Source organism: Pollachius pollachius (genome assembly GCF_949987615.1).
Source record: "Pollachius pollachius genome assembly, chromosome: 4".
NCBI classification, from domain to species: Eukaryota; Metazoa; Chordata; class Actinopteri; order Gadiformes; family Gadidae; genus Pollachius; species Pollachius pollachius.
In genome coordinates, this window is record NC_136937.1 from 1120952 (window position 1) to 1144285 (window position 23334).

Sequence of the window (23334 nt, forward strand, 5' to 3'; positions counted from 1 at the left end):
TATAAAGCTATTTATATAGAGTGCTTAGGAAGCACCTGCCCTTTGTGCTGATGGATTGTTTTATGAGGCGGGCCCAACGCTAATAGGCTATCTCCTTCTTCATGAATGAATCAGTGACTGATGCGTTTCACTTATTTTAAGCACTGGTATCTTCCACGTTATCTATAAAAATATTTTTCTTTGACACTACGGCAAAAGGTGACATCGCGGGTATCCTGTCCCGAATAATGACTGCGTGAGGAGAGGGGTCTTGGGATGTGCCTGTGCGAAGGACACATGATATTCGGTCCAAGGTCTATCCAACAATTCATAATTCATTTTGCCGCGATACAATTTACCTTCTCTTTTCAATGCTCACTAACGTATGATGTTAAGGTGGAACGGTAGAACAAAAAAAAAAAATTCTTGTTCACCATATGGTTTTATTAACATTAAATGTGACAAGAGAGGCGGGCTGTGTTTGTGGTGGAAATGGTGTCTCCGGTAGCTAAATTACGCGCACATTGGGGAGGCAGTAAAGTCATAATTGCCACATTTTTGGATGAAATACGCGTCAGGTTTCAGCACCTACGAGAGACACAGTGGGATATGCCTTTTCTTTTTTATCTCGATCTAAACTACTAACCAAGTCTTAGAGGGATCAAAATTCAATCCCGTTCCAGAAGAAGAAAAAAAAGGAGAAATGACGTGATTTGAACGTGTGCCCAACATCCTTAATGAATAACTTAGGACGAGTAGGAGGCAAATGCTGCCCCAGCTGTTTCCTGTTCAACATGTCTGTGTAATGTAGATAAATGTGAGGGATTTTCTCTCTAAATCCGTCTCCTGTTCGCTAAATCGCACTTCTCCAAAACGAGCCTGCGCAATGGAACAAAGTGGGAATATTGAGATGTGACATTGCCCGCGTCTCGTCCTCTTTCGCGCGGTTTTAATGACTTCAAACAAGTTCCTTTCTGCTGGGCTCTGTCGCGCGGACACCCGAGGGAATGTCGAGCGCTCCTTTCTTTCCCGCGCATTTATGTGATGTTTTTAAGGTAACTTACCTGATTTTTCTTTCACACTTCAGACACACACCTTGATCACTGACTCGTTCAATATTTTGCAGATGGGGCATCCTGCTCTATTGGAAATACCCCTGAATTATATTTGTATTCGGGTTTTTTCGCTTGTGTTGGGGGAATATTTATGTTTATAGTTTGTGGGGGATATTTCAACACGTTTTAATTGAAATAGGCTGCACAAAATGATCTCTTCGGGCATGCATGTGTGCGTTGCATGCCCTGCTGCTTATGTTCTGCACAGATATGATGATCGGTCTACTTAGATTTTTTGAGAACCTTTATCCGTCGTTGCATTACTTTCTCTTTAGCCACCGACACATGCCTTAACTTATCTTACATGCTCACTCGACATGATTGGCTTTATCATTCTCACGGCATGCGCGTGCGTGCGTGCGTGCGTGTGTGTGTGTGTGTGTGTGAGAGAGAGAGAGAGAGAGAGAGAGAGAGAGAGAGAGAGAGAGAGAGAGAGAGAGAGAGAGAGAGTGTGTGTTGCCTGCTCGTGTCGATGCATTTTCCACCAGAATCAATCCATGCGACTCTAAAACTTTTGGGGAAATAATTGCTGAGGCTGCATATTAGGTGTACACTTAAAGCATCTTTCATGAAGCTCGTGCGCGCAGCACGATATTAAGGAGAGGAGTCTGCACGGGGCGCGCGTTTTGGGCACCAAGTAGCGGACGCACGGCGGCACGGCGAAGGATCAAGTAGCCTACTCAGATGTTGATTATCTTTATCTTTATTATGATGTATATTTGGCGCATGGTGCTAGCTCTCCTGGGTTTGGCAGAATAACTGATTTCCATCTCCTTACTTTTGGAAATGCACGGACTTTGGCTCCGGGGATCCAACATTTCAATGTTAGTTTTTTGCGCAAGGATTTCCAAAATAATAAAAGGGGGTTTCCAACGACTTTATCTGACTGAACGCTCTCAGCAAAAAAAACAACATAAATTATGATAATAGTTATTTTTCCCACAGGTAGCCTAAACGTAGCCTCAACGCAGCCTAGTGTTTCTTGCCAAATGCTTGATGAATTCAATATGGCTCAGCGGATGAATGTTTTGTGGTCATCCTGGGCTTAATGTGAAAGTGTGACGTTAGTAAAAAAAAAAAGTTCGGCTTGAATTCAGGTTTTTGGCCGGACTGCGCACCAGTCGGAAACGGGCTGAGCTTTCCATGCGCGGTCACCTTCATCACTGACAGCGGAACTACCGAACGGGGCGCCGTCTCATCCTCGCATATCAATACCCGCCGAGGAACAAGGTGTTCCTTCGCTTTAATCACACCATAGCTCTCTCTCTCTCTCTCTCTCTCTCTCTCTCTCTCTCTTGAGAGAGGGACACACCAATACACGCGCACACACACACACACACACACGCGCGCGCACACACAAACACACCCACTGGAGAAGATGGTAAATCAGTGACGTGAGCGCAGATGAGGCTACGCATGCAGCTACTCCTTTCTTTGCCTCTGTCCACACTTACCCCCCCTCTCCCTCTCCCTCTCTCTCTCTCTCTCTCTCTCTCTCCCCCCCCCCCCCCCCCTCTCTTTCTCTCTCCCTCTCAGTGCGCGATGTGCTGTCTCTCCCGCGCCCACTCCCTCTCTCTCCTTCTCTGCGTCTTGACCCTGACGCCGGCGGCTACAGAGGCGGGCCCGGAGACGCTGTGCGGGGCGGAGCTCGTCGACACGCTGCAGTTTGTGTGCGGCGAGAGGGGCTTTTATTTCAGTAAGTGCACTTTTTAATTTATTTATACGGCTTTGTTGTGTACGCTGTGTCCCGCGCGGCCCTAATGCGCGCCCCCGCCTCATCAATAATTAAAGCGGCCGGTTCTTCGTGGAGTTCTTACGTATGAATCCCGTTCCTCTCTCTGTCTCTCTCGTTCAGTTTGGGGCTCTTCCACTGAGTTCACGTCCCTTCTATTGGTTTTTATTTGGTCAGGGTTTATTTGAATCCACCCGCGCCACTATCTGTGATGGACGCATGTGGAATACAACATATCCTTTTCACAAAGTTCCATTTGCCAAGATATACATACTTATTTATTCATTTGAGCTCGAAAGGGAATTTGGCTGTATAATATAATATAATAAATTGGGTGGAAGAAATAGGGAGGGGGGGGGGGAAGAGAGAGAGAGAGAGAAAGAGAGAGACTGGGATTTTCCATCAGGGTGGGCCACCCCACGGAAACCCTCCACTAAGAACACAGAAGTTATATCTACCATTTTCCATTAAGGGTACAAACGACAGCACAAAAAACTCTGAAATATGAAGCGCTGAGTTTTGCTGCAGAGGCATCTTGCTTAGGGCTGCAGGTGGACTGCCGGCAGCGGGGTTTGACCCCACAACCTTTGAGTTAGACGCTAAAACCACTGCAGACTGGACCATCATGCCATGGTTCTACACTATCGTTTCTTAAAGCACACACAGTAACACTTTACACTACAGTGTCCTTGTTATAGTGAGCAAAGTAACAACCTGTAACAGCATGTATGCTACTCAATTCGTGACAACGTCTATGGAACAGCCTAGCCCTGACCCTATAGTGTGGAACTCACCTTTCATCTGTTGCTAACCTTAACCCCTACCTTAGCCCTGTTGGCCAACACCACTACATGAGGAAGTACTAGCACACTATAGCAGGACTCTGTGTTGTAAAGTGTCACTGCAGTTGGACTGGATAGCTATCATTGGCAGTGACGGTATCAGTGGTATCATGGGATATTGGTATTGTGTGTCCCAGGTATACAAAATAGGATGAATTGCCGTAACTCTTCCTTATGTATTCTCTTTCAACTTGAATGTGCCATACTATGCTGTAATTGTCTTTCTGGGTTGATTGGGGTTATGGAACATATTGGAGGTTGAATGACGTTTCAGCCAATGCCTTACTCATAGATGCCTCCTGTTTCCAACAGCTAATTGCATTAGCTAAACAATGAACCCAGGCTGGTTTATATGTGAAGGTCACACTGGGGAGGTTGTTCCATGCACACCTTGTCCCTAATGGGATGCAAACCCTGGAAAGAATAGCTCGCCTGTTGGGACCCACTCCCCCTAGGTGAAATCCCAGTAAAAACTCAAAGTAATGATGATTGCCAGTCATCAATGCTATTCGACCATAGACCATATCCTCATGGGTTTAGGTCGCTGCCCAGGGCTCTGTCGAGTGTCTAAACGGTAACATCATGTAATGGATCGTATCAGAGCGTTAATGATCCACGGGAGGAAGTGAGGTCAAACCTCGTTGGGCTTCACAGAAACTTGGCTCCCAGAGCGAGGTCTCCTCTAGGTCAGGCTCTCATTCGGTGGTTTCGCCTCGATGCTGGGGAAGAACCCAATGACCTCCCGTGTCTCTCTCCCTCCTTGGGTTGGGTTCACTGAGGACATGCACTGCCTCACCATCACATTCTCCTATAGCTGGCTCTCCAGACCTCGAGGGGATCAATCATGTGATCTGAAGTTTGATTAGTCTGGTCTGGATGGTCAAGTGTCTGCATTAGTTGGAGAAGAAGGAGATCTGACAGCCTCTTGGCTGTTTCTTGATGCCTCTGAGCATGTCCTGAGCATGCTCTGCAGAGTTTTCCTACCTCTCCTTCACGAAGCATTACTATGAGGGATTACTATGAATCATGACGCATTACTACGAGGAATCGTTGCTTTGAATCATGACGCATTGCCGAGGAATCGTTGCTCCAAGGCGCTGCGCGGACGGGCTGCCCTCATGCCAGTGGTTTTAACGACGCCCCTCACAATGGGGGGAGGCAGAGAGCTCCAAGGGGGGAGGCTGAGGTGGGAGACGAAAGCTCCAAGGGGGGAGACGAGAGATCCAAGGGGGGAGACAGCGAATGGAACCAATGAACAAAACAAGGAACCCCAAAGGTGAAAAACTGATGAAGAAAACACCTTCATGTTTGCACAAAGTTCTATAAAGAACTTTCATTGAAGTTCTGGCATCTCCCTTTTATTCGCCGTGCCTCTTCTTGTGTTCTGAGGCTAGCGCCACGAGGGAGAGGGGATACATAGGAAAGGAGACACACACACCAAAAACTGCCTCACTGCTGAAAACCAATCCGAGTGACCTTTGCAATCTGCGTGCTGAATTTTGACAGAAGGCTGGTGAGGGAGAGAGAGAGAGAGAGAGCGGGCCGTTTGTTAAAGGACAGAGGGCAACGGCTCTGCACACGTGACGTGACAGCGAGAGCGATGCTGTTGACAGTAGATAACAGCAGACTGCCGGTCGATGAGGAACCGGATGGCAGAGCACTAAGGGATGGAGGCCAGGGCCCGATCAAAGGCCTTCGCACTGTTTTGTTTTGGCCCCTCAAAACGCACCATATTGCATCTAAATCCAACAATTTCCCTACCTGAGGTATTTTAGTGCTCTCAGCTGGTTGTAGCCAAGGAATAACTTTGATGGCTGGCAAGCTAGGCTTTGGCAGATAGCAAAGAGTTATAAAAAGTTATATAAGAGAGTGAGATAAACCAAAAATAAACGTCTTGTAAATCAGGTATCATTCGGGAGATTTTCTTTGCCTTACATGGGCACTGTCAGTATCGTTCGCCAGAAGCTGTTCTCAAAGCCCTGAACTGGCAGGGGGAGGGCTAGAGGTTTGGCCGCCCCTGGGCCCCGCGTTCTCAGTTCCCTGGAATCCAGCGGCGACGTCACATTGTGGCCTCGCTACCCACTGTCACATCAGCTGATCCTCAGACTCACAGCTCGCAGAGGACCACGGTGGTGGTTCTCGGTAGCCGTGAACCAGGATATGTCCGGGCCGGTTTCACCTCCCAGTGGGTCAAACCCCCGACGGGGGGTGGTAAAGTTCAAAGCGAGAATCAAACGAGAACGGCCTCTGGCCGGGAGCCGGGGATCTGTCTGGGCCGGCGCTCCCCTTCCCTTCAGCTGCCTCTTTGGTTAACAGACGAAGGACGATGTATTTTATGATCTCCGGGTTTTCATCGCCGGGGTCTCGTCCGCCATGTGTCTCGTCCGCCATGTGTCTGACGCCTGGGAAGGCGCTGAAACAGCTCTAAAGAGACGGGAGGAGCCGTGATGAGGTGTGATATATGTACACGTAGAAATGCAGCAGCGTTGCCTATGGCCGTCCCATAAACGCGTCTGAGGGGGGAGTCCAGCCAAACTCAACAGACACACTTATTGCTTACCCCCCCCCCCCCCCCCCCTGTGATACTGTATTGCCTTCTGCAGAGCAGTCGTCGACTTGCACTATATCCATTTATCAATGCCAAATTCCCCATTTTCCTGCTGTGGAGGGTTGGGTGGGGGGGAGGTTTATAAACACTAAATACTTGTGATGAGGAGGTTGAGCGGCGTGCTGCTGTGGCATGGAAAATATGGTTCTTGCACTCTTTCAGTATTTCCCCCCATATCTCTCTCTCTTTCGATCCATCTTTTTCTCTCTCTCCCTCCCCATCTTGCTCTCTCCCTCTCTCTTCCCATCTTTCTCTCTCTCCCTCCCCTCCTCTCTCCCTCCCTCCCTCCCTCCCCTCCTCTCTCCCTCTACCTCCCTCTCTCCCCGATTCTCTCTCCCAATCTTCCGACTCTCTCCCTCCCCCTCTCTCCCCCTCCCTCTCTCCCCATCTCTCTCTCCCCCTCCCTCTCTCCCCATCTCTCTCTCCCCCTCCCTCTCTCCCTATCTCTCTCTCCCCCTCCCTCTCTCTCTCCCCCTCCCTCTCCAGATCTCTCGCTCACTCCCCCTCCCTGTCCGGATCTCTCTCTCTCTCTCTCTCTCTCTCCCCCATTCCCCTCCCTCTCTCTCCCTCTCTCCCCCTCCCTCTCCCCCCATCTCTCTCTCTCTCTCTCCCCCTCCCTCTCCCCCCATCTCTCTCCCCCATTCCCCTCCCTCTCTCCCGCTCTCCCTGCCACATACATTATTCCTTACGGCCTCATTTCCCAACAATGACACTCTCTGACTCCCGGACTGTCAGCGGCTCATGTCCCCACGGTGGTTTCACGTTCAAAAGCAACAATATCTGGAGGATCCATTTTGCATGCTGTAATGACTTGTCTGGCAGCTAGGGCCGACATACCGGCATCCAACAGCCCCCCCCCCCCACCCCCCCAGACTGATGAAGCGTTGGTGAGGTCTCTCTCTCTGCGGTCGAAGGTCGGGTTGTATGGTGGTCAGGTGGTCTGACGTCCACCTGACCGTCCACACTGTTACAGTAGCTGCTCTCTCGTTTCAACACATTTTTCCCCAACAGATTCCCTAAGCCTGGCCTGAAATCTAAAGTGCATGTTATTGGTTGTGTGTTATTCTTTCCCCTCTCTCTCTCTCTCCCTCGCTCCCTCTCGCCCTCTCGCTCTCTCCCTCTCTGTAGAGATTAAGCAGCAAAAAAAAAGAAAAGCAAGTCAGTAGAAATGGCAGACTCCGTTCCAGTCAGATTTTCCAGTCCTGGTCCTGAGCTTGGTAGTTCCGCAGGGTCATTTAAACCCGATACAAAGAGAGATATTCCATGAAGGAGCTCTGGAACAGAAGCCCAGTGGCCAACACCAGGCCATCCAAGACCGGCCCGGGAGCCAAGCTCACAGCGTGGGGGACTTTTAATGTGAAGATCTCTGGGAGAACCTCTTAAACCGACCCCTCTCCCCCTCCAACCAGTTGCTCCACCGTCACCTCCGTCTGCACCGCCCGTGGATGCCGGCGGCTCGTGGGACCCGTAGAGGCAGGATGGAGGCGTTGCATGTAGAATAGAACTGTGACGTGGACTTCTGGTTCTATAGCTTGACTCACTGAATGATGGAGAGAGGAGAGGAGGGGAGGGGAGGGGACAAGGAGGAGGAAAGGAGAGGAGAGGAGGGGAGAGGAGGAGATAGGTGAGGAGAGGAGAAGGGGAGGAGGAGAGGAGAGGAGGGGAGAGGAGGAGGAGAAGGAGGAGAGGAGAGGAGGGGAGAGGAGGAGAAGGGAAGGAGGAGAGGAGGGGAGAGGAGAGGAGGAGATGGGTGAGGAGAAGAGAGGAGGTGAAGGGAGGGGAGAGGAGGAGATGGGTGAGGAGAGGAGAAGAGGAGGAGAGAAGGGGAGAGGAGAGGGAGGCTGAGATGGGAGAAGACGGAAGTTGGAGGAGTGAAGGCATAGGTGAGGAGAGGCGAGTGGGAAGTGGAGGGAGGGGGGAGATAGGTCGAATGAGGACAGCAGAGGAGAGGAGGAGAAGGAGAGTGTCAGGCGGTAATGACCTCCAGCAGAGTGCGCCGTGACTTCCCCTGCATCGCTTGGCTCTGTCACTTTTTCTTTCTTTTTTTTCGGAAAACAGCTGGAGCTCGACCGAGGTGGAACAGGAAAACAGCGCATTACACACGTGCACGCACAAACCTCGCTCGCACGTGCACACACACGCACCACACACAAAAATAGACACACAAACACTCTGACCGGGTGAAAGATATGCACACAGCTAGGGCCTTGTCCCTGAGAGCAGCAGGGGATTATGTGGATTACAGGATGATCAGGACCCTCCCCCCCCCCCCCCCCCCCTCCACCCTCCTCCACCTCCACCTCCTCCATTTAGTTCTACATCAGACCCCGAACACCCAGCGGAAGGTGGCTCTGAACTCTGAAGAAAGGCCCCCTGTGTCCTCTCCATCCATCGGAGAACCCAGGAGAAGAAGAAAGGTGTCCTTTACCCGTTAAGAGCTTAGAAGGCGGAAGAAAAGTCCAAGCAAGAAAAAAAGAAAAGGTGTTGAACAAAGAGGCGCCTGATGGAGCGGGCCGTGGAGACGACTCCACCGCCGCTCCGGCATTGTGACGGAGAGGTGGATCCGGGAAGGTTCTGGTGGTCGAAGGCAGAGGAGGAGGAGGAGGAGGAGGAGGAGGAGGACATCTGCCGAAACAAACTGAACTTTGACCTTTTTAAGGTTCAGCAACTCACTAATCCCATCACTGCAGGAACACAGGAAGTGACATCGCGCGCTGCCAAGAAACACATCAAGGGTTGATGTTGTTGAAAAGGTGTGGGTATGTGTGCGTGTGCGTGTGTGAGTGTGTGTGTGTGTGCTTGCATGTGTGTGGGATCGGGTATCGAACCCTGAACACATACTTTGATTTAATTGTGGGCCACACAAGGTTCATAAGCAGTGAACCTGCCACGGCTGAAAATATGGGGAGGAAGGTCTGACCAGGCCTTTGTGGTGCCGGTGATAAAGAAGGAGTTTCCAGTGCTTAAAGCAGCTTTTGTAGTCCCGGGCCGCTTGTAAACTGCCTGACACTTAAGCATGCACAGGCTCCAGGAATCCACTAGTTGTAATTGTCCACTGCCAGACAGTAAAGCTACAATATCCCCACGCTCCACGCAGGAATTTGGAAATCCAGCCATTTTCTCTCTCTCTCTCCCCCCTCTCTATATCTCTCTCCCTTCTACCCTATCTCTCCCTCTCTCTCTTTCTCCCTCTCTCCCTCTCTTTCTCCTCTCTCTCTTCTCTCTCTCTCCCCCTCTCCCTTTCTCTCTCTCTCTCTCTCTCTCTCTGCACTGAGTGGCCTCTCCAGTAGGTTGCATCCATAATTAAAAAAGAGCAATAATAAAAGCATTAGCGGGATCATGCAAGTCAGGTTCACTCAAACCAAGCAGACCTCTACCACATCCATTTCTCCACTGTGTGTGTCGGTCAATTATATCCCATATGCAATAGTTAGCAATTTATCATTTGAATGCAGCAAATCATTGAAGATGAACACATTTCTACACTTTTCTTCAACAAATGTCATATTTAACACGTTTAAAGAAAACAACTATTGCCCCGTTTCAAGGTTCATGGTCATCTGTAAGAATCGGAATGGATTAGGGAGCGGGACACGCGTTATTAATCCGAATTGTTGTCAACAACATTCCGTAAAGGAACACGGGCACTGGATAATGAGGGATTACTGACCGATCTTCAGAGATAGCAACTCCACATGTGAATTTCTCACAAAGCCTATTAGGCCTCTGACCCTCCCCTACACTTTACAACTGGTACAAGATTATTCTCCCTCCCACACACTCTTCCAGCTGCTCAGACAGCAGGGATGCGAGCTATTCTGAGGATCATTTGTCTTTGTTTAGAGGTAGATCGGAAGGCCATGGTGGAGTCTTGGCCCAGGATAACCTTTTAATATATAGTCACCGATATCGGAATAAAACATCGCTATAACTGTCCGATATCAGACGATAATTTCAAGTGTTTTGCTCAGGTGCAGGCCGGGCCCCACTACAGATGGGAGGCTGAACGGTAAACAGACCACAGGCAACTCAAAGCACCTTCACAACTATTGCATCACATTCACTCATTCATTACCACATTCACCCATTCGTTAACACATTCATACCCTGACGGCAGTGCCAACCCTGCCAGAGAATCTGCTTCCTTCCTCCCAATCTTCTGCCACTTGGTATGTTGGGAATGATGTTACGATGCAGTCACGTCCGCTGAAGGAACTGAGAATTCAGTAAAGAGTATGGAGGCGGACAGATCACTCAACATGCAGGGGAGAGAGAGAGAGAGAGAAGAGAGAGAGAGAGAGAGAGAGAGAGAGAGAGAGAGAGAGAGAGAGAGAGAGAGAGAGAGAGAGAGAGTGAATGAAACCTCCACTCTTGATTCAGAAACCGTGTTGTCGGGACAAGGCAGTCCAGGAGCAGAAGTTAATGCTCTTTGTCAGCACTGGCTGGCTTCCGAGCCAAGAGCTATTAACTCTGAGAGGGAAAGGCATTTCCTTCTTGTAAATGCCATATTAAATTATTATTATTTCATCTGGTAACAGGGAAAGGCCCATCATGGCTATATTGCCCAAGGTGATCGGGGAGTTGTAAATGGAGAGAGGTTTTTTTTATCATGTTTTATTTTGCCTCCTGACAGAAGCAGGGACGGTTCCTCCGGTGGGTTTAATAGACGCAGGAGGTGTACAGCAGGGAACTGCCCGCCGTCGCCATGGCAACCGCGAATGTTTCCCCGCGCAACTTAAACTGGGGCGACTCAAGTTCACGAGATCTTCGTCGAGTTCCGCGTTTAAAGCGTGTAAAGCGTTGAGCCACATTGGTACCCGGGCCTGACGATGACACCATCGTGTTGTACGCTTTTTTCTCTTAATTTTTCCGAGGAAAAGTTTGAAGGCCGGATCTGGGCTCACCTTTTCCAAAACAAGTGGAGTAACCTACGTTAAGGGAAACCACTGGTGGAGTAACCTAGGTTAAGGGAAACCACTGGTGGAGTAACCTAGGTTAAGGGAAACCACTGGTGGAGTAACCTACGTTAAGGGAAACCACTGGTGGAGTAACCTACGTTAAAGGAAACCACTGGTGGAGTAACCTACGTTAAGGGCAGAAAAAAAAACACACACAAGAACGAAGAGGAGGTAGTGGAAGAGGAGGAGGAGGAGGAGGAGTAGTCCTTAAACAGGTTGATGGACTTTCAGGGGTTGTTATTTCAGCATTACCTCAGGGTGAACGCACAATGTTGTCAGAACGGTCAAACAGGATTTTTTCAAATTGTCTCTAACTCCATTCCCCCCCATTTTTACTGCGTAACAGATGCCAAAAAGTGCCCGTACAGTGCAATGTGATACACTGTAAATCTACACTGTAGAAATCTGTGTCGTGAATATGTTTTCATACGTATAATGCAGTCATCAGTTCCGCGCCGGTCGTTATGGTTCGGCGGCTACAGCGCTCGTGGTTTGGCAGCCTAACAACTTCTCTGAATAATTCACCTTCTAGATTTACGACTTAGGCGTAAAACAAAATGGGGTGAAATGTCTGTTTTATGGTTGGGGACGTCAGGAGCGATACTCTTGGTGGTTGTAAGTCTGGCTTCGTCCTTTCCACTAACGCATCGTTGTGTGTTATGTGGCCTTTGGCGCGTGGGATAGGAGGTACTTTTATCCGGGGTCTTCTGCAATGCCATGAGTACAATTTAAGTGTGGGTTCCCCAAGTGGGAATGGAACCCCCTAATCCTGGCCGTGTCAGTGCCCTGCTTTACCAAATAAGCGGTGTGCGTGGATTCAAAGGGTAGGCGTGACGCTCAGCTCCTCTCTAAGATAGGGAGAGTACTGCCTCGTCACGGTCGTAGACACCGGAACCCGTGTGGTCGATGTCAAAAACAGTTCACCTTTCAGGGATTTTTTTTCCGGCAATGTAGACGTGTGTGAAGCAGTACGGAATGTCAATCCTACACTACACATGCGTAACTTATAACTAACCACACCCTCCATCCACTCACCAGTTTTTCTTCCCATGATGCTCAGGTAAACCCACGGGCTATGGCCCCAACGCGCGACGGCCCCACAACCGCGGCATCGTGGACGAGTGCTGCTTCCAGATCTGCGAGCTGCGGCGCCTGGAGATGTACTGCGCGCCCGCCAAGACCAGCAAGGCGGCGCGCTCCGTGCGCGCCCAGCGCCACACCGACCTGCCCCGAGGGGCCAAGGTCGCAGCGAAGGACCGCCGGACGGCCGCGCAGCAGCCGGACAAGACCAAGCACAAGGTGAGACCACCGCACCGCACGCCGACACGGGGGTCCGGACGGGTCCGCCGTTTGTCTTTTTTCTCGGCGTGTGCCGGGTAAGGCACCCGGTCGCCATGGTGATGAATTTTGGCTCGTTGGTAGGAGTGCAAGACGCGTGGTTGGAACCATCAATGATTGTGTTTGTATTATGTATTTATTAAATGGTAATTGTTTTTCTCCCCACAGAGACCTTTATCTGGGCATAATCCTTCGTCCTGCAAGGTACGTACGGAATCGATTCAACACTCTACTGTATTCTGTGTTACCATTGACAAATCTCATGAGTGTGGATGAGCATGCGAGGATGAACCTGAGAGATGACAGTGAAGCCACTTGGTCCATATGGGCCAAAGTAAAGCGGTTCTTAGAATAGAAAATACTACTAATGAGAAAACCTTATTTGTAGCAGACCTTAAAAAGGTGTAAAGACCATCTCAAAAATGGTTATGCAAGAGTTGATAGTGGAGAGGGTTTTTACCCTCCTTTTGTCAGTCCTATGCTGTAACCAAACCCAATTATCAAACATTATTATTGATAATTGATAATTAACGTTATGAAATGGCAGGGTCTGCTTCACCGAGGTCACTCCCTACAGGACCATCATCAAGGCGGCGCGACACCAAACTCTCCTCTTAGTGAAAACTTGATGACATTGTACTACGTCAATACAGCCATTCTTTGAGTACCCCTTCCAAGTGCAACCAGAGAGAGGGAGCTCATGGCTCTAAATGCAGACATTGTGTCATTCCCCCCCCACCCCGTCCAAAAGAACTGTCAAAGAGCGGGCGGTTGAGGGGCGGGGTGTTCCTTTCAAGAATCATATTTTTTTGGTGCTCTTTGCCCCTCTCTTTAAAAAAAGAAACCATTAGCGGGAGCTTTCCTTACTAAGTGGATTCTGCGGTCGGCTCGCTGGCACTCTCTGTCTCCCCAGGCACAATCTCCACTTTCCCCCGCCTACATTACAGCCCCACATCTCCGCCATCCCCATGTTTGATGCATGCGGTGATGCCACCCGAAACGAGGCCCGTGCGCGTACACGTGCCTGCGTGTGCGCGCATGTGTTGGTGTGTGCGTCTGCGTTTGATGTGTGTTTTTTATCGGAGAACCGGCTCGGGCCGGTCCTCGTTTCATTCGAAAGGCTGCAGCGTGAACGCTGTTAACGGCTCCATTCATAAAACAATTGTGTCAATCAAAAGCTAGTTTCAAAAAGCTTCTCTTCTTGAGTCTCTTCTGACGACGTTGGTTCAATGCGGTTGTTTTCATGACCGGGGCGAGTAAAAACAGCTGGTTGTGTTGTGTGGGGGATCGGCTTCGCTCTGGAGGTAGAGCGGGTTGGCTGGAACGTTGCTAGTTTGATCCCTGGCTCCTCCTAGCTGAGGTGTCCCTGAGCAAGACGCCTCACCCCCGACATCTCCTGCTGAGCTGGCTGTCGCCTTTAAAAGGGTGACTCCGCCGTCGGGGTGTGAATGTGCGAAGGAATGTTTGTAAGTTTCTTTGGATAAACGTGTCTGCTGAATGCCCTCGATGTAAATGTAAACGCTGTGCTTCATCTGTAGGAGGTGCATCAGAAGAACTCAAGCCGGGGGAACTCTGGAGGCAGGAATTACCGCATGTAGAGAAGAAGAAGAACCAGAAGGAGAAGGAGAGGAGGAGGAGGAGACGAACCGGCGAACACGAAGGGATAACGCCCGTGGAGCAGAGCGGGGGAGAAGGGAGTGGTCTGACGCGACCCTCAACGTGCAGCGCCTGTCGCCTGTCGCCTGTCGCTGTCAGGAACAAAAGGAGGAAGAGCGAAGGGAGGAGGGGACGGCGACAGCACGACTACACCAGAGACTCCCGCGGGGCTAAGGGGGGCTTATGAGGGGATGGCTACACTGCACCACACCACTTCTGCCAGAGGAACCGGGCGTTGATGCAACGTCAAATAAATGTAGTTTAGCTGCTGAGACACGCGGAAAAACAAGGTTTCGTATACCTCTCCATGTATAAGAAAACACCCCTCCACCCCACCCCCCCTTCTGCCCTCCTGCCCCCACCCACCCCCACAAGCCCCCTCCCGCCTCGGCTCCTCTCACCGACCCAGTGGCAGCCAATGGGAATCAGCGAATCCACCTGACCCCGAAATCCCTGAACCTTCGAGAAAAGTTCATTCTGATTGAGTCACGCTTGGTTTCGCACGTACAAACACACACACACACACACACACACACACACACACACACACAATCTATCTTTAGTCGGTATGAAAGAGCAGAGTACGACGGCCAAAAGTGGAGCCCGTCAGAACGCCGTCATACGCCACGCATCACTGGCGACATAATCAGCCGCTTTATCTGGACTTTATCTGGACTTTATCTGGACTTCAGTCAAAACGGCGCCCAGTTTCTTCTGCAGAAGGAAAAGGCTTTGTCCTTCAAACCAGTTTCACCTCAAGTTTGAGGAGGGTGTTGAAGATATTTCACATGTCTTTACTCACTTTGGCAAAGCCATATGGAGCTGAAAGGAATGAAAGCTATGCAACCCAAAAGGGCAATTGCTTGGTTGACATTGCTGCTTTGATTCAAAGTGCATTTCTTTGTTGACTAGATTCAAAGTGCTTTTCTTTTTATTTTGAGGAAAAAGTGTGGGAAAAATTCAGATAACTGAGTACTATTACAGTTTCATATTTAATAACTAGCTGAAAATCCTATATTAACCACCCGGCCATAATCGTAATGAATATTAAAGTTGTCCTGGGTCAATGCCAATGATGCTCACGACTCATTAAATGTTTGTTATCTTCCAGAAGAAGGTTTTTGTTTATTCATTCATGTTTTTAGTTGTTTATCTTTCAGTAGCCTGCTAGTGCCATATAGTTAATGGTTGATCATCCATGGCATTTATCGGATATTAGTTTAGTGGAGCCAAGACCTTTGCCTTTTCAGAAGCCCCAGTCCTGATCCACAACCCAAACCTGAGCAGAGTTCAGCTGAACCCGAGCTCTCGGAACACAAATTCAGTACCAATACTGGGGGAAAAGTGAATGACAGATGCGAGATTCACTGTAAAATGACAGATGTGTCTGCTCAGCGCACACACGAGTCCTACTGGATCACATGCAGACTGTCCGCAGACAGTATATGCAGACACACACACACACACACACACACACACACACACACACACACACACACACGCACACAATGTAGGTGAGTGAATTGTGCAACTATGAGCAAGGTTCAAGCTCAAACACACACTCACACTCACATAGAGAAACACAGACACGAATACAAACACATATTGACCAGACAGGTTCCCGTCCAATAGAGCCTGTTCTAGGAAACAGTTTGTGCTCAGAAGAAAGTAATGGCGGTATACACACGCCTGCCCACCCCACCCCCTATTCCAGTTACCTTCCTGGACATCCCACACCCGCCAATGCGAACTCCGTCTACATAACATATAATCCAACTATCTCCCCCCTACAACCACCAACTCCAACCAAACCCCTCTCCTTCTCCTCCACCACCACAGATCCATAAGCAGTATCCTATGCATTCTTTCACTATCATTGTACACGATGGAGACTCCTACTATAACAAAGCTGTATCACACAGGCCCTCCCTTCCCCTTCCCTATTCACTGTATAATGGTGCTATTTTGTAGGTTGTTACTTAGGCGGGAGATGGCAGGCAGAGACAATAGACATGGCCGTGCTGACATCAGAGTTTACCCCTTTGCACAGCCTTGAGGCCTGCCGTTTACTAGTGTTTTTATTTGTAAAGCTGTTTTGAACAAGGTCAGAAAGCAGGAAGGGGGGCAAATGTATTTGTGTGAATATCTGTGAATGCATGGAACGTGTATCATGTTGTCCCAAATGCTATTTTTTTCTACTGTTTTTAAATTATTGTTTCTCGATAACGAAGAAAAGAAAAATCCCTATGCCAAATAACTTGACAGGAGTACTGTGAACTGTGGTCCTCCAATGTTTGAGTCATTGTTCGAGTCATGGTGTACTTTTGTCTTGCAGTATGTATACGCAGACCTCACTGAAAGGCAATGTATTGAAATTCAAGAAAACATCAAACCATGCATTCTTCTTTTGAAAAACCTAATCAATCAGCACTTCCTTTGAAAATGATCAGCAAATAGTACTTGCAGACAACTGTTAACAAATTTAGAATGGAAGCAATCCGCTGGCAAAGTCTGACTAACCAACATGACAGAATATACAACACTACATTTGACATGATCATAATAATTATCATATCATCTTTCTATCGCCCACTGTATACCAAAGATATTTTTGATGGAAAAAGTCTCACTCTAAATTATCATATGCCCCATTGTCCACTGTTGGCCAGCTCATAAACAGAAGGAATGATAATTCCTATTTGTAATAATACTCCCATTACAGCTACAATACGCCCAACAGACATTGTCCCCGGATCGTCAGAATAAGCATGCTAGCTTGTTTTCAAAGTTACCAGCTAGCATCGTCCACGTGTAAATGTTAGCTAAACCAAGAAACAGCCGCTGATATCTCCTAACATCAGCGCAACAAAGAACAAACACGGTCAAGACGCTTTGAATTTCCCAACCTTTGAGTGTCCCAACATGTTCTGTCAAATGTCTGAAACAATATTCAAATTAATTGTATTTCTTTGTTGTTTGATGTTGTAATTTTTTTGCCAAATGCTCACATTTGGGAGAACCCTGCCCCCCCCCCCCCCCCCCAAAGTCTCTCCCAAATAAACTGACCTGAGTAGGACACTTCCACGAGCTCACCTTTCCAAACAACCTTCTAGGACTAAAGCGTCCGTTTGCGTTGCAGCGCTTTACAGCCTTCTGTCGATAAAGTTTTAAAAATACAGACAAATTGTTCACCGTTCCTGCTGAATAAACCACTTGTCACCATCACAGGAGGACTGTTTGTTTTCTTTCAAGCAGCAACGCATGCAGCACGCCACGCAAACGTCAGCTCACACATTAGTCTTACAGAGCTCAGGGATAACAGACTCACACATTTATTGGCTGCTCTCAGGCCAAAGCGACTCACAGTGAAATCAGATCGGCCACAGATCACTAATGAGCAGGTGAGGCACGGGGCTGGAGGGACCAGTAGGGGGGCTGACTGCACTGCAGATATGTGTGTGTGTGTGTGTGTGTGTGGGGGGGGGGGGGGCGGAACTGGTGACACCATATAACCAACACACCATTACTCTTCTGGAGGAGGAAACATTTCTCTCCAGAAATGAACCAAACTCATAAACATGTAACCAGTGGATGAGGTCAATTGGATTGCAAATCCAGTTTGGAATCGTGTGTGTGTGTGTCCGTTTCTGTGTGTGTCTGTGTAAGTATGTGTGTGTGTCTGTGATTGTGTGTGTCTCTGTGTAGCGGGGGGTCTCGATAGCACCTCAGGGTAGCGTCCTTACGAGGGATGCTCTCTGCGGAGGTGCAGAGAGCTGATGCTCGTTGTGCTGTCAGCGCTTCCTCTTTGTCTTATTGAACGTACGGCACCGCGCTGAAACCCTCCTCACCAGTAAATTAGAACAGCTGGCGCGCGTTGGGGGGGTGGGGGGGGGGTATGAGGAGCAGAAATAGTTGGAATTGACCCGGTTTGGCCGTGAATGTGTTATTGCATCCATTCTGGATGACGAATACAGGATCAATTATCTCAGCGCGCGCGGCCAAGTTGCAGGGTACAAGCTTGCAGGATTTAAGGGTTGAAATAAATCAGCAACATGTAATTCCAAGAACCGTTGCGCGGACTGAGGAGAGGTGCATCGGGCGGGGGGGACGTTGGGGCCACATGACCCCAAAGCGCTCTCTGATTGGGTGTTCTGGGTTCGGGGGCGGCGGGCTGATTAAAGATTAGACCAACGTGCCGCGGTAGATTAACATGTGCAGCGTGACCATGTTTGAAAAACCTCAGGAACCGGGAAGGTTCTCCTGAGAACACAATCCCCCTCTTCCCATTGATCCCGACCGGAGCACTCTGGGTTTTCAGTGCATCTGAGGACACGGGCTCCGCTGGACCCGGCTCGGAAATATAATCTCTCTACACTCTTCAACTCCCCCGAACCAGCTCCCTCCACCCTCCACCCCCCCAAACTTGTGCACACAATTGTCTTTTGAATGACCTTGTGGTTTGTTTTACTACACGCACCAATTTTTACTACTTATTCTCTGTGTGGTTTGGTTTGGAGGCCGAGGCGAGGGGCTGCAGAAGGATCCAGAAGGAGCAGTGATTCCGTTACCTGCTGTAGAGCGTTCGGCCACAGAGAGATGATCTACGGTCGGCCCCGACTCAGCCTCGGCTGGGCTAGGAGGGCCGACTGGCTTTGATCAAAACTAACCAGACCCAGGGTACGAATCTGCTTGTTCGATTCAATTCAATTCAATTTTATTAGTATAGCCCTTAATCATCAGTACAGTCTCAAAGGGCTTAACAGGCCGTATGTTTATGACACCCCCCTGACCCTATTCCCCCCCACAGGGCAGGAAAATACTCGCTTAATCAGCAAGGAGGGAATCTTGAGAAGCTTGTGCTTTCAGATCAGACGAAGCAAGAAAAGGCCATGCACGGGTCTGCGTCTAAATGCAGCTCGCAACACGAAACAAGCAGACACAAACAGAATAAACATGCAAAAGTCCGATTCAACCTCAGGTTGAGAGGGGGCCGGTGACAAAGCCCTTTGGGTTCGAATCGCCCTGCTCACCAATTTTGGTTGACAGTGGAAATTCACAGAGCCTTGATTATAGCAGGAGCTGGTGTTGGCTCAGCTGTCTGCTTTAAGAACCCATGATGTCAGAGCCGTATTTTCCTTGGAGAGGCTCTCATCTGCTGCATTGTTCCTGGAAACCATGGTTTTCTCTCTCTGGGCAACTTAAAAAGAGACCTGCCTAAACTGTCCCCCCCGCCCACCTCCTTTGCCCCTCCACCTCCAACACCAACCTTACCCCACCAACGACCCCCCCACCCCCAAGAAACACACCTGAACCCAGCCTTAGCATTGCACATGGTGTCTGAGGCCATCTCGTTCTGCTAGTCCTAAAACACCCTCTTTAGTGATGCAACATGGTCAATCTGTTCATCAGTTTGTGTTCCCGATTTGTGTGTTTTTTTTCCCCCTCCCTTCCCCTGTAATCCTCAGGAGTGGGAGAGATTTGAAAAGATTTAGAAACTGTGAGGAGTATACAAGTACACAATGTACTGGCTCCGAGGGGATCCCGAGCACCCCTGCCTATAAAAATGCCGTGCAGCCATGCACTTCAGAGAGCTTTCTCTGCTGAGCAGGGAGAAAAAGGCAAAAAAGAAAGAAAGGCCAAAAAAAAAAGAAACTAAAATATACAACCCTTCCAGATGGACAGGTATGCAGTGTATTGAAACAGCAAAGTAAATAATTTACGGTTCTCTTTGTTCACTGACCACTTTCGCAAGACGAGATCAGAGAGAGTACATGGGACGATCTGGACGGGGAAACCACTTCCCCTGCTGAGTCGTCGCTTGTGATTAGCATCACCTCGCGCCGCGATCGCCATGGCGATCTTCTATCAGGCACTGCGGCAGAAATGAGGAAAGTCTCCAACGTTATGCGAACATCTGGTCCTTGTGAGTTTGTGTTGTTTGACTGTGTTCGCCCTGGCCCTTACCTTATTTGTACCAGATGAGCGTGTTCCCTGTTTACTAGAGCTTCAGAGGACAGAGATCTGCCCGGGAACGGAAGACCCCAGCGGGCCCAGGTAGAGAGAAGGGGAGATAGGGGTCATCAGAGGAAACAAGGTCACTGCTGGAGGTCATAAGATCAGAGCTCGGGGGGGGGGGTCAAGGGTTAACGGAGAGAGGGGATGCAGGGAGGAGAGAGTGGAGGAGGGAGGAGGGAGGAGGGAAGTGGGGTAGGGAGAGGAGGATAGGGACCAACTGGGTGAGAGATGGGCAAAAAAGAGACGAGGGAGGAGAGAGAGAGAGAGAGAGAGAGAGAGAGAGAGAGACAGTTATAGCAACAGAACTCAAAGATCACAAGTTCACTTCTCCTGGAAGAGAGGTGCCTCTGCGGACAAGTCCAGTCCTTCGGTAGAACCCAGAGTCCTCCAACAAAAATACTTACAAAATAAAAGCCCCAATGCTCCAAGTAAAAACACTTCAGCTGGGGCTCAACAGCCAGTCCGGTCGGTCCAGTCCTTGATCTCTGCTCTGCTCAACTCTCTACATTGGGAAAGGCATAAGCCTATGGTTGGGATTACAGCAGTGTTGAAGGGTGCAGGATAGTCTGGGGGTACAGAATAGTCCATGGCACCGGTTCTTACACTTCAGTTTGTGTGTGGAACCCAATCGCACTGAGAAAACCCTGAAAGGATTACTAATTCAGGTTGACTTTTCTGATGACAGAGATTTTAAGAAAATCTGGTCGAAGGCCAGTGTTAGATCATGATCCCTAATGTGCGCATTAGGGACGACATGTAGTCATCATGGACAAAGAAAGACAGAACCTAACCTAACAAGTTGCCTTTTACCAGCATGTTGATCGAATGACTCAGAATAAATACTAAATATACCCCCCCCCCCCCCCTCTGGCCCTATCTCGTTCCTATCATCCCCCATACCAACAAATGTAAGACATGAACTCCATGACCTCATTCATCATCTTCCCCGGTCATCACATGTGTGCGTCTGAAAGCTTGAAGATCATTCTCGTCACTGGGGATTTTGACCTAACCTTTCCACAACATCTCCAACACAACAGGGTTTTTCACTGACCCTTATCCCCACCGACCAATCGTATCATCCGAGGCTTCGGCCGCCAGGTCAGAGGTCAGACGGAGTCTCTTTACAAACGTCCTCTGGCAGAAGTGCTGTCAGTCGCCATGCAGGGATTGTGATTGGATGTTCTCGATCCCATTCATGTAGTCGTCCGTTTCTTGCAACAGCCGATGGGACCACAGTGGGTCCGGGTGGCCTCCCATCGCTTCATTCATCTCAGGGGCTGTCCTCTGACCCGGGACCCTCTCCGCCGGACCACTGTGGCTCCCCTCTGGAGGACCTCACTGCCCCGGCCTCCTCACTTCAGGACGTCGGTGGATTAGAGCCGCCGCCACTGCCGTGGATCACCCCCGTCTCCCAGACACCAGTACTTAGACTATTCATCATCACTCCGCAGCACGGAACGCACAAAAGGCTGAGAACAACGCACAGCTCCTTGAGGAGATTTCTATCTGACCTCCGACCCCCCCCGCCCACATCCTTCTTTGTCCCGCCTCTTTTAGGACCGACACTACTCAGCGAGGGGTCATCCATCTCATTTCCTCGATCTGGGCTGGAGGTCCAGAAAATAGCCTCCTTCACGCCGCCTGATGGTATATAAGAGGGTGAACTGGTACGCTGCATCAGTCAATGAACTCCCAGTACCTCAGCCATCCTCCTCCCGCGGCTGTTCGGCTCTCCTTCGTCGGTCTCTGCAGCCTAAAGACATCATGAGCTCCCTGCCCTCCATGCTGTTCACCCTGCTGCTGTTCTCAGAGATCTGCGCCCACTCCATAGCCCTGCCGGGTAACTATGACGACGACCGGACAGACCAGGAGAGCCTGAACGCTCTCGTTGAGGACAACGTCGGGGGCAAGCTGCCGGCCAGAATCCTGAACCTGGGAGGGTTCACCAACCGGCTGGACGAGAGGAGCCCGAGGATCATCATCGTGTCCGTAAGTATTCTGAGGACGTTGGTTGAAGATAAAAACGTCTGCACTCAATTTGGCAATCACAATGACCAGCTCGGATTGTTTTAACAAATGGAAATTAAATTGTTTTTTGTTAACCGGGAATTGTCAGACTTAGCGCAATTAATCTTAATTGGGGGCCTTAGATGGACATTTTCTGTGGCGTTGTGGTAGGATAACATATGGATCCCACAACTCATTCAGGTTCATTTAGAAGTGCTTTTTATTCTGGTTACAATACAGCATCTCAAATGTTTCTCCAGTGTTGGAATCGAGGTAGAAATAAATATTAAAATAGGAGATTTAGGAGATTGGCTCTCTCCCTTCTCGCTGTTCCGGGATGAGTTCCAGGATGTCAAAGCGTCCAAAGTGTTGTGTAACCCAATATTATCATGACCTTGGTGGTTCTATTGACAGTATTAGACAGTGAAACCTTTCTGGCCGGAACCGATTCACACGGCCGGTTTCAGAGAAGTAAAAGGATCCATTGGACGCGTTCTGCTAATCACCGTCCCTGATAAAACCACGGCCTGACCTACAGGACTCCGGCTTCAGAGGGCATCGGACACACGGCCTGGACAGAGCCTTCTCAAGGGCACTACCGGCACTGACCGGCCCAAACGCAGACCACACTCCCGGAGACCTCAGTGTGAACGTAGACCGCAGAGAGACCGACCTGGACAGTAAGTGTCAGTGTCAACACCGCCGATAAGGACATCACTTTGTATACACAGGCAATTCTAAGAACTCTGACACTTTGCAGAAAAGTCAAAATACTGCAGAACTCCTAACTTGTTTATTTGAAGGATAGGAGGGATGTTGGGTCCTGGATATATTTGGGAAGAGATGTGAAAACACAAGGGCTTCATGATTCTTTGCTTTTTGGTGTGTCTTTAGACTTCTTTCTGAACAACCTTTCCCCCCCCCCCACCACAGTGCTTCGGTGTATGATTGGAAGAGTCTACCGGCCGTGCTGGCAGGCATAACCTGCCTACAGGCTTTCTTCTGCTTCCCACCAGCTGTCCACCACAGAAGAAAAAAATACAAAGGAAAAGTAAAAACAAAAAAGAATTTGAGTACCATG

The 23334-nt window shown here is 49.4% G+C and overlaps 2 protein-coding genes across 2 annotated transcripts; both read left to right on the forward strand.

Annotated features, from left to right (window-relative positions):
- The first annotated feature begins 900 nt into the window (after positions 1-900).
- On the forward strand, positions 901-17395 carry igf1 (insulin-like growth factor 1). Its single transcript, XM_079734228.1, has 5 exons — positions 901-1034; positions 2631-2790; positions 12295-12533; positions 12741-12776; positions 14111-17395. The coding sequence occupies exons 1-5, from the start codon at positions 987-989 to the stop codon at positions 14168-14170; spliced, it is 543 nt and encodes a 180-aa protein (XP_079590354.1). The 5' UTR covers positions 901-986; the 3' UTR covers positions 14171-17395.
- A 4615-nt stretch (positions 17396-22010) lies between these two features.
- Positions 22011-23236, forward strand: pmch (pro-melanin-concentrating hormone; the record flags this gene model as incomplete). Its single annotated transcript, XM_079734108.1, has 3 exons — positions 22011-22235; positions 22792-22933; positions 23187-23236. The coding sequence occupies 3 exons, from the start codon at positions 22011-22013 to the stop codon at positions 23234-23236; spliced, it is 417 nt and encodes a 138-aa protein (XP_079590234.1).
- Positions 23237-23334: the final 98 nt, after the last annotated feature.

What these genes read in the sequence shown, in the direction of transcription:
- igf1 (XM_079734228.1), top strand. Translation starts at nt 987, where the DNA reads ATGTCGAGCGCTCCTTTCTTTCCCGCGCATTTATGTGATGTTTTTAAG. An exon ending in ATTTATGTGATGTTTTTAAG is followed by an intron (nt 1,035 to 2,630) that starts GTAACTTACCTG and finishes TCTCCCTCTCAG; the next exon opens with TGCGCGATGTGCTGTCTCTC. An exon ending in ATAATCCTTCGTCCTGCAAG is followed by an intron (nt 12,777 to 14,110) that starts GTACGTACGGAA and finishes CTTCATCTGTAG; the next exon opens with GAGGTGCATCAGAAGAACTC.